The following is a 17,178-nucleotide window of genomic DNA, read 5'->3' as shown; positions in this document are numbered from 1 at the left end:
GGAAGGACCACATAGTACTTCCTGTTCCTTTTTCTCTTCCTTTGACCAGCTTTGGAGGCTGGTAAGTAAATAAACCTTATTTTAAAACTTACTTTACAAGTTGCTGCCTGATTAAGCGGGATAAGAAGGGGGAAGCCAGCTTACTTTGTTAGCTGTTCTTGCTCAAAACAAGGCTTTGCAGCTTAATTCCTATGCTTTTATTTTTTTTCTTCCAAGGATAGGATTTTAAAATTCTGTTCAACCTACACACGTGCACGCCTGGAGAGATAAATTGCAATTAATATATCCTCTCCTACCTATTGAAACCCATCCCACAAGCTTCCTCTTCCTCAGGTTCAGCATTGCCATCTGAGAACACCATAGGGAGGAGCAGGGGGCAACACTAGAATTGCCTGGGAAACATTGCTACAGTGGGGGGAGGGATACTGCTGGAACAATCAAGGGGCAAACCTTTCCACCTGCTCTGCCCTACCCCTGCAAATGTTTATCCCTGTATAACTGCTCCATAAAAACAAGCAGAAGAAATGCTCATTAAAGACCAGGCAAAGTCTAACCACCCTGTAAGCATTGTGCAAGCAAATCGGGAATAATGTTGAATGGGCAGGTCATCTGGAGGAGCCCAGAGGAGCCCAATTCCAGTCTGAGAGCTGGTCACAGCATTCTACACCAGCTGCAGGGTCAGATTCAAGTAGATAGTTGCTCTAGCAGAAGCCAGTGCAATGAGTCCCGCTAGTGCAACCAACTTCTGCCCCTCCTCCTCACCTTGTGCATTCCCCAATAGGCTCAATGGCAGAGGGGAGACGGTAGAACCTCCCAGAACAGTGCACAAAGGGGAGAAGAGGGGAAATCCTTCCATCAGGCAAGCAGAAACACTTGCGCTGACGGAGCGATCTCCTTTGAATTCCCCCTGCAGTTGCCAGTCAGGTTTCAAAGGCAGACCCACACAGACCCACAAGCCAAGTTACAGGGAACCAGGCAGAGGGCCTTCTCGGTAGTGGCGCCCTCCCTGTGGAACGCCCTCCCACCAGATGTCAAAGAGAACAACAACTACCAGACTTTTAGAAGACATCTGAAGGCAGCCCTGTTTAGGGAAGCTTTTAATGTTTGATGTATCATAGTATTTTAATATTCTTTTGGAAGCTGCCCAGAGTGGCTGGGGAAACCCAGCCAGATGGGCAGGGTATAAATAATAAATTATTATTATTATTATTATTATTATTATTATTATTATTATTAGAGTGCATTACAGGAATCCACACAAGCGGTGTTGCCACTAACAAGACATGCTGCCTTTCCACCACACCTTAGAACAGTATATCTGTTTTTATTTAGATCAAGCTGTGTTCTGCAGCCACGTTCTGCCTACTCCTTAGTGACTCATTGTCTTAATTTTCACTCATTTGATGCTAGTGATAATACATAATACCAGCAAAGTGGTGTTTGTTTATCCTGACCTGAAGCCATGATGTTGTCAGAAGAAACTGATACGGGAGGTGCCAAAGAGAAAGAGCTGCTTTGGAGAAGGAACTTCACCTTTGCTTTGAATTGTCAGTACATCAAATGGAAATTTCCCTTTTTGAAGTGAGTTTTCTTTTCATCTCTCTCCTTTTTTTAAAAAAAACAACACACACACACCCAAGTAAGTAGATAGCTTGCTTTCATTCGCGAGTAAATGATCTGTTACTGTTTACAGTCTGGAAGTGGCAGAGGAAAATACCTACTAATGTTCCACACTGCTGAGTTTACGGGATGAGCACCAGAGTGGCTCGTAGCCACTGCAGTATTTGCATGATAGTTTGACATGTTGGGCTTCCTCCAGAGATTCTTGTTGTTGTGCATTTGTGATTCCTTGTTCTCATGATGCTATCTGGGCAGCCCCACACAACCCCATGTTCAATACTCCTGGCACCTGCAAATGTTTGGGGTGGTCACACTGCGTCAGTGTATATCCCATAACACCCTGCTCAAATGCCATAACTTTTTATACCACAAATGTCTGGTAATACAGTGGATGCTCAGATTGCGAATGTGATCCGTGTGGGAGGCACGTTTGCAACCCGCAGCGTTCGCAACCCGCAGTGGCACATGCAAGTTGCGATTCGGCACTTCTGCGCATGCGCAACCACTGAAACCCAGAAGTAACCCCTTCCGGTACTTCCGGGTTTTGGTGCGTCCGTAACCCGAAAAAATGCAACCTGAAGCAACTGTAACCCAAGGTATGACTGTAAAACATTAAAAATGTTTCGTTCTTGTCCTGCTTTTGTTGCAATATAACCCCTCCCGGCAGCAACAATGTGGTAGCATTAGGGAAAGCATTGCAGTACAAACCAAAGCAGAATGAACCCACCACCAATGCACCATTATTGTGTCAAGAACAGGTTCCAGAATGCACCCACATAAGATGTCATCCTGAAGGGGACCTTAATCTAGTTTCTGAGCCATATTATGCATTGCAATGGCTCCCTCATGCCCAGCATGGTTAGTATTCAGATGTATAAGCACATGCAAATGCAACATCAGGCTACCAACCTGTTTACTTCAGGAAGTAAAATGTCTTGGGTTGGCCTTGTGTATGAGCTTGGTGAAAGAGGGAGCAACAATTCTGGTCGCCGGCAGCAATGATAAACCTCTTTGAAGTGGACTCTCTGCCCCTAAAAACCCATTGTGAATTGAGACACTTTCCCACACATCACAAAAGAATGCAGGACTTCTCACTTCCTGTCCGGTGGGAGAGACAGAGCCTGCCCTGGCCTCCAATACCTTTGGCAAGCTCAAGGCAGGACTCAGGGAATGGGTCGCCCTCGGTTCTGGAAGGGTCTTTGCAGAGGTACACTCAGGGTAGACCTTAAGAGACAGAAGTCCAATGACACTTTCAGCAGAAGGGCTCCTAAACACTGCAGAGTTGGATCCCAGTTGCTATAATGGCCCCAAGGAATAGAGGGCAACCAGTGGTAGCCCAGAACTTGTGGCTGCCAGGAATGCAAAGAGAGAAGGGGCATGTTGCGAAAGCATGCGGTCTGCAGGAGCGTTCGTTGAATAGCTGGAGGCTGGTTCTCAGTTCATGGAATTTCAAACGGATGTAATTATCACTTGGATGAGGTTCAGGTCTTAGAGGAGCTGCCAGGTCTTTCATGAGAGAATGAATCCCTCCCATGGAGAAACCGTAGAAGAAAGGGAAGAAGAAAAGAATGGGTGGGTTTGATTTTCCCATTTGGGTGTCGTCTCAAGGTTCTGTCTGAAACAAGGTACCTCCTGCACTATTCAATATGGAGGTGCAAAGTGGAACTGGAACAAACAGCCATCTTCCAGACTACTCCATTTCATTACTCACTCCCTCTTGGTTCTCCGTGCCATCAATCGGCATTACAGATCTACTGAACATACTCAGTCTTCACTGAACTCCCCTACCCCCAAAGTTTGGTCATAGTTCTGCAACCTTTGGTGGTCTGCTCCCCCCAAACCTGCTGATACTCCCTCTTTCATGTGTGTGATGCTTTCTTGCCTACTGGCACTTGGGGAATTGAGACCACATTCATATATGATAGATAGATAGATAGATAGATAGATAGATAGATAGATAGATAGATAGATAGATAGATGGGTTTCTTCATAGCAGTATTCTTTTGTCTTGTAGTTGGGGGGGATGAAGTTAGTGTAAAAAAATATATCTGGCAAACAAATTTTTGGGGAGCAGATCTGTCTAACATGAAAAAGATTCTTCAAGCCTTATTTCAGATTTCCAGGGACATACGCTCTGTGTGGATACAAAAAGGAATTCCTTTTGAAGCTTACCCTGCTCATTCCCAAGTTCTAAATAGATATTGAGTGACTAATTACTTTTGAGTGCTTTATTACGGCTCCTTCTGTTTTTCTTTGGCCGTTTACTGACACTGAGTAATGCAACTTGAAAGGAGCTAGTTATTCCTGAGGGGGAAGTCAACTTTATAAGCTATTAGGGGTTTCAAAACAATCTCATGACTCGGATTATACATCTTTAAAATAGTGATAGTATCAAAGTGCTGGTTGATTTGTAATTTAATGGGGATTTATATTTCTTTTTTACCCATGTTTGATAGATAAAGTGTGCAGAAAGCTGATAAAATTCTTGAGCATGTGCCTAAGAATATCTGTGAAGTATTTTTATGGTAACCAGTAATCACACCACATGGAGAAACATCTCCTGGTCTGTTTTTATTAAAACATTAATTCCAAGAGTGACAAGTTGGATCACTATCTTTCAAAGTTTGGTAATGATATGCTCTGCAGACTTTGAAGAAAACTTTGTCTAGACAAAAGACATCTTAGGAAAGATTTCAAAATGTACAGTTCATTTGAAACCTCTGCTGACTTCGTTGCATTTATGGCTGGAATTATCTGTATTTGGGAGATCTTTAGGGGCCAATATACTGTGCTTTCTCAGGGTTTTGGCATTTGAACTGCAAGAAACCAGATCAAATTGACAAAATGCAATCTACCGAAAGTTAGTCTTAACCTTGGCTTAACACGCCATACATTTAAAGAGCATTTCCCCTCCCACTAAGAATCGTGGGAACTGTGGTTTACTGTTCAGAGCTTTAATTCCAAGCACACTCAACAAACTACAGTTCCCAATATTCTTTGGGAGAGGAAATGTGCTTTAAATGAATGCAGCCATGGCCCCATTGAAAGTAACAGAAGTTCATACTCCTGTTTACTCTGATTCTAGCACACCCTCACTGTGCTCCCACATGAGATAAGCCACAATCCAAATCTATCTTTTATCTAGCCTGTTGTTTGTTATGTGTTTTGATGTATTCCCCCCCCCCAAACCAGCTTTGATCTGAATTAGGGAGAGTGGGGGCCAGAGAGATAGCTCTGAACTTGGAGACTGAGATTGGGCTTCGGATTCCCCCTCCCCACCACTCCAAGGCCCCTGCTCTGACATTGCAACATGGGTGGGGCAGAATAAGGGGGGAAGGCCAGAGGAAGGTTTGGATCTATAGTCTTCTCAGTCCCCCAGCATTCCTCCAAACCAGGTATTGACACCAGCCCAGGGGCTAGTGCAGTTTCTTCCAATGTATTATTATTTTAAATAATTTATTTGGTTTTTTTAATGGGAAGGTTGAAGAAGCACAATAATGCTATTCCACCCACACACCTGTCCTACGGGTGACAGCCCTGCTGGGGTTGGACGAAGCAGTTCGCTCCTTTCAGATTTAGGTCTGCAGGCTAAGGAATGATGCTCAGACTAGCCCACCCACAACATCTCTTTAGTCTGGCTTTTGACACTTGAGATGTATATTTTAGGACCCACCTTATTTCTATGACAGTAAGTTGTTTTAAACTGTTTTTAATGTTGTCCTTTAATCGATGTAACCCACGCTAGGACTCTAGGGTGAAAGGCGGGTAAATTGTAATAATAATCATAAGGCGTTAAAAGTAACCAAAAAGACACCCAGAAAAGGTCAGTGGCTTCCTTTCATGTGGCTAAGAGGTAATATTGCGCTTTTTGCAATCCAGTAGTGTATAAATTTTAGGAAAGGAAACAAATGAACAGTAGTAATGCAAGTTGGCTTCTGAATGAAAGGAGGCAGCCCCAAAAGGGGCTCTTTTCAAGAGCTTCCACTACCATGATGCTTAGTGGTTTGCTTCTTCCAGTGACTCTGTTGTTGTTGTTGCTGCTGCTGCTACTGCTGCTGCTGCTGCTGCTGCTGCTACTACTTCTACAGCTAATAGCAAAGATAATTATACTTGTCTAAGGCTTTTCATCTTTATGGCACTTAGCTACCAATTTTGCTTCAGAACGTTCCTCTTGTGCTTCTGAATGTAAATGTCCATTAGTCATAGGCGATGAAAGGCAGCTTCAGCACGGCTGTTTAAGTGTAAAATGTGATTCGCGCCACACACGCAACCTCACTCCCAGGTAGTCCACGTTAATCCCGAATAAACACCGCCCTTAGCATTGTACACAAAATGGTGGGTGTGACTTGGAATCCACACTTTAGATATAATGCAACAAAACAGTGGTAGAAGCCCACTCTTGAGCTACACTGCTTAAGGATACAAGAGGGCACAGCGAGGTAATTTTAGGGCTTATCCACACTGTTTGCCCCACTGCTTTCCCCTGGGAAAACCTGCAATTTAGCAATGAATTGGAGAAAACGGCAGTCAAGTTTCCCATGGATTGTCTTTGTTCTGAGCAGTTTTCCGGGGAGAAGAAGTGGGGCAAAGGAAAAACTGCTTTCTAAGCGTAGGACAAGTGGAAGTGTGGATTAACTCTTAGACTCTGGACATAATGGTTTTAGGGAGCCCCTTCCCAGTGATGGCTGGCACCTATTGGAACTGGTAAGGCAGTAGGTGGAGCCACGGCTAATGACAGGCAGATCCAGTTAAGGCCGATTACACATTACTCTGGCTCCAGTGCACTCCCATGGCGCCATTTGAAGCGTTTCTCCTCAAACTAGCTTCCATCCAATTAAAAAGCGGAGGTGTACGCATTTCAGACATCAGGTGACAACTTCATTCAATAGAAAGGCGTAGGGAAGCAAATCGGGTAATGTGTGTACAGCTCAGTAAAACGCGACTTGAAATGCAGCAGGAGGAAACGACCTCACTGAGCTTTAAGCCACTAACATGTCCATGCCCTAAATCTACAGTGGTGCCTCGCAAGACGAAATTAATTCGTTCCGCAATTCTCTTCGTCTTGCGGTTTTTTCGTCTTGCGATGCACGGTTTCCCATAGGAATGCATTGAAAATCAATTAATGCGTTCCTAGGGAAACCGACTTCAGACCAGGTCCGGGGACAGTCTGTCCCCGGACCTCTTCTGAAGGCTGGGGGGGGGGCAAGGGCTTTTCTTCCCACCCCCAGCATTTTAAAAAACCCTGGGACAGCGGAGGACTTCTCCGCTGTGCGGGGCTATCTTAAAATGCTGGCGGGCGGCATTTTAAAATCGCTCCGGACAGCGGAGGACTTCTCCGCTGTCCGGGGCGATTTAAAAGCCCCTGGGAAGGCAGGCAGGGGGGACAAAGACTTTCGCCCCCTGCCCGCCTTCAGAAGGTGTTCCCGCCCCCCGCCCCACTTCGGAACAGCTTTCCGAAGTGGGGCGGATGGGGCAGGTGTCCCCGCCCCCCCGCCCCACTTCGGAACAGCTTTCCGAAGTGGGGCAGCGGGGCCAGGTGTTCCCGCCCCCCCTCCCCACTTCGGAAGAGCTTTCCGAAGTGGGGCGGCGGGGCCAGGTGTTCCCGCCCCCCCTCCCCACTTCGGAAGAGCTTTCCGAAGTGGGGCGGCGGGGCCAGGTGTTCCCGCCCCCCCTCCCCACTTCGGAAGAGCTTTCCGAAGTGGGGCGGCGGGGCCAGGTGTTCCCGCCCCCCCTCCCCACTTCGGAAGAGCTTTCCGAAGTGGGGCGGCGGGGCCAGGTGTCCCCGCCCCCCCCCGCCCCACTTCGGAACAGCTTTCCGAAGTGGGGCGGCGGGGGCAGGTGTCCCCGCCCCCACTCCCCACTTCGGAACAGCGTTTTAAAATGCTGGGGGTCGGGAGCGAAGCGCTGCAGACCCCCAGCATTTTAAAATCTTCCCAGGACACGGGGAGATTTTAAAATGCTGGGGGTCTGCAGCGCTTCGCTCCCGACCCCCAGCATTTTAAAATCTTCCCAGGACACGGGGAGATTTTAAAATGCTGGGGGTCGGCAGCGAACGCTTCGCTCCCGCCCGCCAGCATTTTAAGATCGCCCGGGGCAGGCGGGGGGGGGGAAGGCAGGCGGGGGGGAGCAAAGACTTTTGCCCCCCGCCGGCCTTCAGAAGAGGTCCTCTTCTGAAGGCCGGCTGTGGGCGAAAGTCTTTGCTCCCGACCGCCAGCATTTCCCTATGGGCTTTCGTCTTGCGATGCAAGCCCATAGGGAAATTCGTCTTGCGAAGCGCCTCCAAAACAGAAAACCCTTTCGTCTTGCGGGTTTTCCGTCTTGCGAGGCATTCGTCTTGCGGGGTACCACTGTAGTTTTGTTCCTATTCTCCTCTTTGCTGAGTTGTACAGAGAGCAGCACTGAGGCTGCACACACACCATACAGTTTGCTCTGTCTCAGCTTCTGCCAACCCAGCAGTTCAGAAGCACACCAGTGCAAGTAGATAAATAGGTACCGCTGCGGCAGGAAGGTAAACAGCGTTTCTGTGCGCTCTGGCTTCTGTCATGGTGTCCCATTGCACCAGAGGCGGTTTAGTCATGTTGGCCACATGACCCAGAAAGCTGTCTGTGGACAAACACCGGCTCCCTCGACCTGAAAAGCGAGATGAGTGCTGCAGCCCCCAAGTCGCCTTTGACTGGACTTAGCCGTCCAGGGGCTTTTTACCAATTAATTAATTTTTTTTACAGTTAAAGCACATTTAAAATACAGTATGATTGCATCTTAGTTGCACAATTTCAACAAAACTTGGTTGAAGGCAGGCTGGTTGAAATTGTATAAGCTAAATCCAAGGCAAGGTAGAGATCTTAAAAGCTCTTTTTGCACCTGGTTTGCTTGGGGTTACCTGGCAAGAGCTTTTAAGCTCTCTCTACCTTGTTTGAGGTCAAGGCCTGCTCAGTGCACCGGCTCTGGGATGCAAACCATAGTGCACTGTAACACAACAACCGGTAAACTGGGGTTTGTGCTTGCCCTCCAGGATGACTGGCTTGATCCTGGTTTGCAGTTTTGGGTTGCATGGCAAGTGATAATCACAGTTTGGTGATGTGGATGGAACAACAAAGTATAGCTGGTGCTGAAAGGTAAATAATTTAATCTGAGCACACAATGAAAGGAGAGAGCAGGAGGTGGCATTAGAGAGGGCATGAGCCCATGGTAGGTTCTCAGTTATCTAAGTCATAACTTTAAAGGGCCAAAACATTAAATCTAAACTTCAACCATAGCACGTTTAGGCTTTATATTTTAGCAAGTATTTCTAATCTTTAAAATGCCCACATTTTCATTCAGAAGATGTGGGGGGTTTTCCTGTAGAATTCCATTGGTGAAATTTTAATTACGCAGAATAATTATTTATTCAAATGCACTTTGTGACCCTCCCCCATAGAACAACTCCCATTAGTTAATCACATACAAGTTGCTTGTTTGTTTAGACTTCTGATCACCTATTTATTTTGGATATCATCCGCCAACAAACCACACCAAATAGAGTGTTTTTTTCTTCCTGTTTTCCTTCTCTCACTCTTACATGCTAGCGTGTTGGCATATTTCACAGTGGCAAACCTACATTTTGGGGGGGCCTGAAACTTGAACAGTCCTGGGGGGCTGCTTCACAACCAGCAATGAGGTCTGGGTAATCACTGTTACCTGCTTCAGTGGGGTTGTTCCACAACAGACCACCACATTAAAAGAACGAAACTATTACATCTAAGATTTTGATTAAAATTGGTGCTCTGGATTATCTCACATGTCAAAGTCACTGGTGTGAATAAGATTTTTTAAGCGACTAAAGTCGTTTCTGGGGGCCCTCTGGAATTGGGGTCCCTGAAGCTTAATTAGTTTCATAGTAGATCTGCCCCAATATTTGACACACATGCACATGGAATCCATCTCACAGTAACTGATGTTATGTGCTCCTATTTTCCCGAGGCACCGCAGCAGAAGCAAAATATATCATGTTTCTAAATTAGAATTATCTATAATGAAATAAAGGCTAAACGTATGTTAATGATAAAATGTTCACTGATTCTAAAGGGACTTTGGGTTGGTTGTTAACTGACTTATTACTTAAATAAGTGTCTGTAAGGATGACATCATCACTATTATTATGACATTCATTGAAATCACAGCCTGACGAAACATAATGGAATTTCTGTTCTCATTTTCCAGCCTCCAAACACCTTGGATGAAAATGCCCCGATGTGTGTGGGATTGAATGTGTTTCAATGCCATTCTAATCAATGGAATAAGTATATCACAATGAATTTAAGTTCCATTGAAATAATGATATTTGTGACTTTAGTCCCATGGATTTCAATGAGGCTCAAGCTCAACTAACTTTCACTTGTATTTAGGAAAAAATGCCCTACTAATTATTTATCATATATGAATACCCACATATAGATATCTTGAAACCAACTCTTTCACTTGGTTTTATTGTTCCCTTTGGCTGACAGACAGAACAAAGATCACAGAAAGTGAGGAATATTTCAGATTTCAAAAAAACAAGGTCAGTTATTATTTCCCTCTCTGCTCTCTCTCACACAGTTGTTAATAGCATAAATAAGAAAACACTGGGAACAAAAAGGAAACATTAGGAAGAATACAGATTTTTTTCCTCCCTATGGCCAAAAACTGACCAGAACAAATAATGAAGATACCTTTTTCATCCCTTTGCTGGGGACTAGTTTTGTCCTTTGAAAAATAATGTAGCTCTTTAATAATAACAATTAAAAGGCAGACTTGAAGAAGGTGTCCATTTCTGAAGATGTTTTCTTAACTGCAGACTTCTTCAAATTCGCTATAGGGCGATGAAGCTAATGAAGTTTTCGATTCTCCATCACTGTTGCATTCCCTTCTTAAGCTAAGATCAGAAGCACCAGCGGCCTCCGCAGCTGGGACTGCTATTTTAGGAATTGTCCCTAAAGGCTGATGGTCCAGCAAGTTCTGGAGGTGTTTGATATAAGTAATGGCAGCTCTCAAAGTCTCCACCTTGCTGAGACGCTTGTCAGCAAACTCCTTGGGCAGGTGGTCTCGGAGGCGCGTGTAGCCCTCATTCACACAACGAACCCGTTGCCTCTCCCTCTCGTTCCTCTTTCGAATGAAGGCAGGCTCAAAAGAGTAGTCATAGACTCCTACGTACCCAGAAAAGGGCAAGTAAGAGAACCTTCCTGAATATCCACCGTAGGCTTGGTGGTCCCAGTATGCTGGGTCAAAATGGAAAGGAACACCAAATGGTTCTCGGAGTGGTAACCCATGAGGGTTGGGGTGGCCGTTTCCGAGGGCTGCTGGCCCTGAGAATGAGATCCTGTTCAGTAGCCCCTCGTCGCTATTACTTCCCATTTTGAAGTGATGCTGTGCCAACATCCAACACGGGCTCTACGGAGTTAATCCATTGATGAGAAGGCCAAATGGACCAGATATATCTTTGTGGTGGTCAGAGCAGTAGTATACGCCCAAGGTTTCTTTTGTAGCAGCAGTAATGATTCCAGAAAGCCGCTGTTGTGTCTGGATATCAGCTCTGCTCCTGGATCTGTTATTATAGAGGTAGGATGGCTTCTAATTTATAAGCAGGCTTCTAGGACCATCACTCCACACGTTAAACCCAGGTTTTCCTCTGATCTTCATATTTCAAAAGATAATGAGAGGGTTCCTGTGTTCCTTTTCTCCTAGCTTGGATGTGTGACTATAGAGGCAAAGCCAAACATAAATAATCTTCCAGGCTGTAAACACTCCTCATGGATTGTAATCCATAGTGCCCTTTGATATTACCCGTCTCCAAAAGGATGGGTAACTTGAAAAGTTTACAGGCAGCTGCCAAGTGTTGCCAGAGCTCCTCCTTCTCATGAAGCAAGGATCTCCTGTCTGCTGAAAAATTAGCCAAGGGCTTTCGATACCAAAAATCCAAAGGGGTAAGGTCAGCCTTTCTGGCTTCCGCTGTTCTAAAGAAACTGAAGAAGCTTATAGAAAAGTTTGCAAACTTATACCATTATCTGACTACTTTGGGGGGAAGAGTGGGGGGTAGTAGGATTCGGAGATATAGAAAATCAAGGGAAAGAGTGCTCCCTTGTGGTTGAAAGCTGTCAGGTGAAGCATGTGCTTTGCAAACACCAGAGGGGCTGTGAACACAATCTGGTTTACTCTACATCCAGTGCATTCTTACCACTGGTTTGTGAAACTGTGAACACACAGTATTAACCATAATCCACATCTTTGCTGCAATTTCTTGAGAAATGCTGCATTTTGATGCGTTCCTCCCCAAACCAGCTTCAACCCCATTTGAAAACACAAGCCATATGAAGACATCCACACCGCCTCTCCACTCCCTGGTGTGGACAGGTGAGTTGAAAACACATCCCTCTGGATGGACGTGTACAACACATCATGCAAAAGTTTGAAACACAGCAGAGGGAAATTACCTCGCTGCATTTTAAGGCGATAATGTGTACAAAGTCAGGGATTGTTTTGTTTTCTGGTGTGTTTGTGCAACAGCTACAAAGGAAATATGGAAACACAGTGGGCGGTTATGGAGTTATGGGAGGTCCAGGAGGAGGACATGAGCACAAAAGCACTCTCCCACTCGTGATCCCCAGTTACCGGTATTTAAAGGTATACAGCTCTGATACTGTAGAGAGTATACCCATACGCAGTCTAGTAGTAGCTGCTGGTTAATAGTGCAAATAACTTAAGCTGGAGTGGGACCATGTTCTCCAAACCCTTCAGCCAGAAGTCAATTGCCAGAATTACATTTCATTATTGTAGTGCAAAGTCTCCCTCTTTCTCTAGATATTAGACGCCCTACTTCAGTGTAGACTGTACACTCACCTGCTGCTCCTGAGCTGAATTCTAGCCCACGATCAAGATGATTACATTTTCCATTTAAAAAAAAGGTTTATAAATGTTTGCAAGAAAATTAATGTAAGCATAAAGGTGTCATCTTGTGAGATTAGAGAAAATGATATGGTATTCTTCTTTTTGCAAGCGGTACAAAGAAAACAGTCTTGAAAAGGTTTGCAGAGCACTCTATCGCCCCCAAGAAATGAAAGTAATTACTTTGGAGTGTAAAATGCCCCATTGGGTATGTCATCTCTTGCTTATGAAGGGGGGTGGGGGAGCGCAAGAACCAACTATCCAGGCTGTAATATACAAAAAGAAAAAGAAAACCCACAAGCAATTTCATTGTGCCAGATATGAATCTGAACAAGGCTAGTCCTGTTTCAGAATAGGCAATTCTTACCAAGGACTAACTTCTCTCTGAAGTTAGCAGGCACATTTCTGAGCAAATATGCATTGCATTGCATCTTGGCCCCCACATTCTTCGGTGTTCCTTAATAACCTAGTTTCCATTTTGGATGAAATCCTAGCTGTGCGTAACAAAATATGATGAGAGAGGGAGGGCGAGGAACTTCCCTTGCTTGATTTTAGTAGAGCTGGGTTTCACCATTCAACCCCTTTCATATATACCGTATTTTCACTCTATAACACGCACCAGACCATAACACACACGTAGTTTTTAGAGGAGGAAAATCCGTAGGCATGCCACCCGTAGGCATTCCCTCCATAACACACACAGACATTTCCCCTTACTTTTTAGGAGGAAAAAAGTGAGTGTTATGGTGCAAAAAATACGGTATATATGATGTCATGGCTCAGTAGCGGCAGAGCACATGATTTGCATGCAGAGGGTCCCAGTTCAGTCCCCAGCATCTCCAGGTAGCGATGGGAAAGATTCCTGCCTGAATCCCCAGACACAGAGATGTTGCCATCCAGTGCAGACATCTCAGTACTGAGCCAGCATAAGGCTGCTGCCTCTGTTCCTAACCCTAGTAAATTCTTAGCAGTGGAATCCTTTCACACAGCAATATAAATCATAATTAACTGCATCAAGCCACACCTGGAAAGAAGAGTAAATGGTTATTTAGTTGTTAACCAAAGTGGTTAAAGATAGGAAAGCTGCATTATACTGCAACAAACCGTTGCGGGAAGTAACATTTGATTCCTACTGTGCCTGAGCATTATTTAGCTGAGCAAATTCACATTCCATAGCAGGTAATTATGAGCTTTGGCAACAAAAATTCATTAACAGGGAAGGATCAAAGTATGTTGTTGGGAGCTCCCAAGTGTAAATTTTCGGATTTCCCTCCCTACTTTGATTGTAAATCTTGCATTTATTTTGTTGTTATATTTCTCTTTTGCATTTTTTTTTTAAAAAAACCTTAATCAGGCTTTACGCACACAAAAATACACATGTTCAGGCCAACTTTCTGGAAGTTTTGAATTATACTGTACGGAATAGATCGTTTTCCTCATGGGAGAATCTAGGCTGCCCCTTTATTGATATTATGGCACACTTTGAGAATAGGGGAAATTAATATGCCAACACCAGGCCTCCCAGCTGCCAGCTTCCGATCATGGCATGGAAACCCCATGTGATGGTAGAGATCTGCACAGTAAACCAGGGTACATATTGCAGGTGCCACATGGCAGAGCAGTCAGTGGAGCATGCAAATACTGCTTCAAATGGCTGCTGCAAGGCATAGACCAGAGCTAGCTTGGGTCATTTACAGCACAGTGCTAACCCTGTTTACTCAGAATATTGAATTCAATGTGGCTGGCTTCCAGGTAAATGGGGTGAGGATTGCAGCCATAGAGACTTCTGATTTAGAAAACAGACTCCACAACCTCATTTGAGAAAGCGGTTGATGTATTCCTCAAGGCAAATGCAGAGAGCATGAGATGCTCCCGCGTTAATTAAAGAATTGTCAATTTGTTGTTTATTGGGCTTGTTTATATACTTTTGTAATATATTTTTTTTGGTGTATATATATATATAATTACTTTGTTCCCCACTCTGGGACTGAAAATATTAAATGAAAAGCAGGCTATCAACACTCCAGATTCAACCATCCCTATTCATATTATGACTTTGTTTGCTGTATAGTGTTTTAACTCTGTATTCATCTGAGGAAAACTTTGTCATATCTATGAAGAAACCAATGGAGGTGACTGAGAACAGGACCATCTCTGGAATGTGTAGGTGCATGAACATTTTCAGTGCATGATGATGCACTATAGGAAACTGATAGGTTGGCACCAAATAATCTGTTGAGTTCTGAAAATGTTTTGCTTTTTTCCTGTGTTTCCTTTTATAAGAGCAAAAGGTAGAGGTACAGACAGACAAATGCCTACAAGTTTCTTCCTGCACTGACATTCTCCTCTGGCACTTCCTTTCAATACTGCAGTGGCTGCAAATTTATCAGATTACAAAAGCACACGCCACCACATTTTGCGGGATTTGCTGTTACGGTCTGGGAGAAATTTGTGGATTGATTTAAGCAGCATTTGCAACTTGCATGCATGTGTCGTCAACTGGTAGTACAGTAGGTGATTGTGTGGGTAGCTTACAGTTCATACAACCACCATGACGGCGGATTGCAAGAAATAACATGGCATAGTTTTCTAAGGATAGTCTGTGAATAACAATTTAGTCACTATCTTTTGAGTTGGTGTTTTAAATTTTGGCAGCTTTCTGGCTCTAAAGAACGGAGCTGGGGAAATACGATACTGAAACAGAATCTATGATGCTCTGCCAATGACATCTTTGAAATGTGCAGAAACCTAGAACAGCCTCTGTGAACTGAAGGATATATTTCTTTTCTTCTTAGTACTGAGTGACAATGGATGACAAAATCACCAGAAACAAAAAGTAGCCTTTTAAGGTCAAGACACACATTTGATGTTAACGTAGCCCTGAGCATAAAGCTTTAAAAATTATTTTGCATTGCTTGTTCCAGCAGACTCCATCCAAGCTACCTTGGGCCTGGGAATTCCCTGCTCTGATCCAGCAGGTAAGCAACAGGAATCCGTCTCCATGCTTCCTGCAATAGACCACCAATGGCAGATTACCTCCTGGGGGAAATAACAGCTTGGAAGCGGGGAGTGATTTCAATGGAGGGAAAGGGACTGTGTGATATAGCATTTAGTGTTGGTCTAGGAGTTGGGAGCCCAGGGTTCAAACTCCCGCTCAGCCATGAAGATCACGGGATGACCTTGGCCCAGTCACTGCCTCTCAGCCTGACCTACCTCACAGGGTTGTTGTGAGGATAAAATGAGGAAGGGGAGAACCGTGTACACCTTGAGCTCCTTGGAGAAAAAGGTTGGATATAAATGCAATAAGCAAACAAACCACTCTCCATGTGGTCCCATTCCTGGTTGGAAATCCTGGAGACTCTAATTTTTAATGTAAAAACAGGACATGTTAAATGCACGCACACTTTCAAAGATGATAAAAACTTTTATTTACCACTAGCTTGCTGTTTTATTATGTTCTCAATGAAATTTTAGTACTGCCCACGTCACAGTGTGTTACTACTGATGTTTTACTGCTGTCATTCTGTTTCTTACTGAGGTATTCTATTTTTTGTTCATTATAGTGCTTCTTTTTATTATAAGTTCATTGGTTTCTGTTTTACTGGCAAGAAATAATTAAGGTACATTCAAGTCGCTTGAGCACTCCTTCTGGATGAAAAGCTGGGGCAGAAATCAGCCAATATATCAGACAAAGAAATATGCCTCTTCAGTCTCTTAAGATGCGACATTAATGTTCCCCACTCCACCCCAATCAGCACAATCCCATGTGCATCTAAATCAGAAGTAAACCCCACAAAGATTAACAGGGTTTACTTAAGAATCTGAGCGGAGCCGTGCTGGACCACAGGCCCATCTAATCCAGTATCACAGTGGCTAACCAGATGCCCATGGGAAGTCTTACAAGAAGGAAGGAAGTGTGACAGCATACTCCCCACTTGGCAATTCCCGGCAAAGGGAGCCCAGAGGCTATTGCCTCCAGTAGCGGAGGGAAAACAGCCCACCATGGCCAGTCGCTGTGGATTTGCCTAGTCTTTCAAAGTCGTGGAAGTTTGTAGCCATCACTACATCCCATGGGAGCGAATTCCATAGTTTTCAGTGCGCCAGCACTCGGCTTCATTGTGCGCATCTAGTCTTATGGAGAGAAACGTCTCCCCACCCATTTTCTCCGCACACCATCTTCCAAACCTCCATCATGTCCCCCAACCCTTTCTTTGGGTAATCAATGACCTTTAACGGGCTCCCCTCCATCCCTTGTCCTGTTTTTAAAGAGCTCCAGATACCATACTCATGGGGGGAAATTTTCCATGCCCTTGATCGTTTTGCATTGCCTTCTCCAAATATATCGGTGGTGTGTTTTTTTTTGGGGGGGGGGAGAAGCTGAAGAGATCAGAGTTGCGCGAAGAAATTATCCGACGCGTGGTGGCAAATGCACACAGGTTTTATTAGGCGATCACTTCCATGTCGTAAACTGATTATAAAGCAAGCTGCAAGCTTATCACCCGCTTGCCTGCAAGCAAGTCCCTTCCTAGTTATGTGTGTGTTTTGAGGGAGGTGTTACTTCCGAGGTAACTGTGCATTAGGCAGCACGAGAGTCGACCACCAGGCACGCGTATTACCAGCCCTCCCTCCCCCACCCCGCTCGCTCGCCCCCGCCCAATC

At 44.7% G+C, this 17,178-nt stretch overlaps 1 protein-coding gene and 1 long non-coding RNA gene across 2 annotated transcripts; one reads left to right on the top strand and one right to left on the bottom strand.

Moving 5' to 3' along the window:
• LOC308596048 lies at positions 1-13,096 on the top strand. The gene is made up of 3 exons (XR_014012287.1): positions 1-61; positions 1,411-1,581; positions 12,436-13,096. It is a non-coding gene; the product is annotated as an uncharacterized lncRNA (long non-coding RNA).
• Positions 10,070-11,896, bottom strand: ASCL4 (achaete-scute family bHLH transcription factor 4). The gene has a single exon (XM_081210832.1). It carries the CDS (start codon positions 11,014-11,016, stop codon positions 10,426-10,428), a length of 591 nt encoding a protein of 196 aa, XP_081066958.1. The 5' UTR covers positions 11,017-11,896; the 3' UTR covers positions 10,070-10,425.
• Positions 13,097-17,178: the final 4,082 nt, after the last annotated feature.

Source organism: Podarcis bocagei (genome assembly GCF_964188305.1).
Source record: "Podarcis bocagei genome assembly, chromosome: 10".
NCBI classification, from domain to species: Eukaryota; Metazoa; Chordata; class Lepidosauria; order Squamata; family Lacertidae; genus Podarcis; species Podarcis bocagei.
Note: the sequence above shows the minus strand (reverse complement) of the source record. Positions and strands in the feature narration are given on the sequence as shown.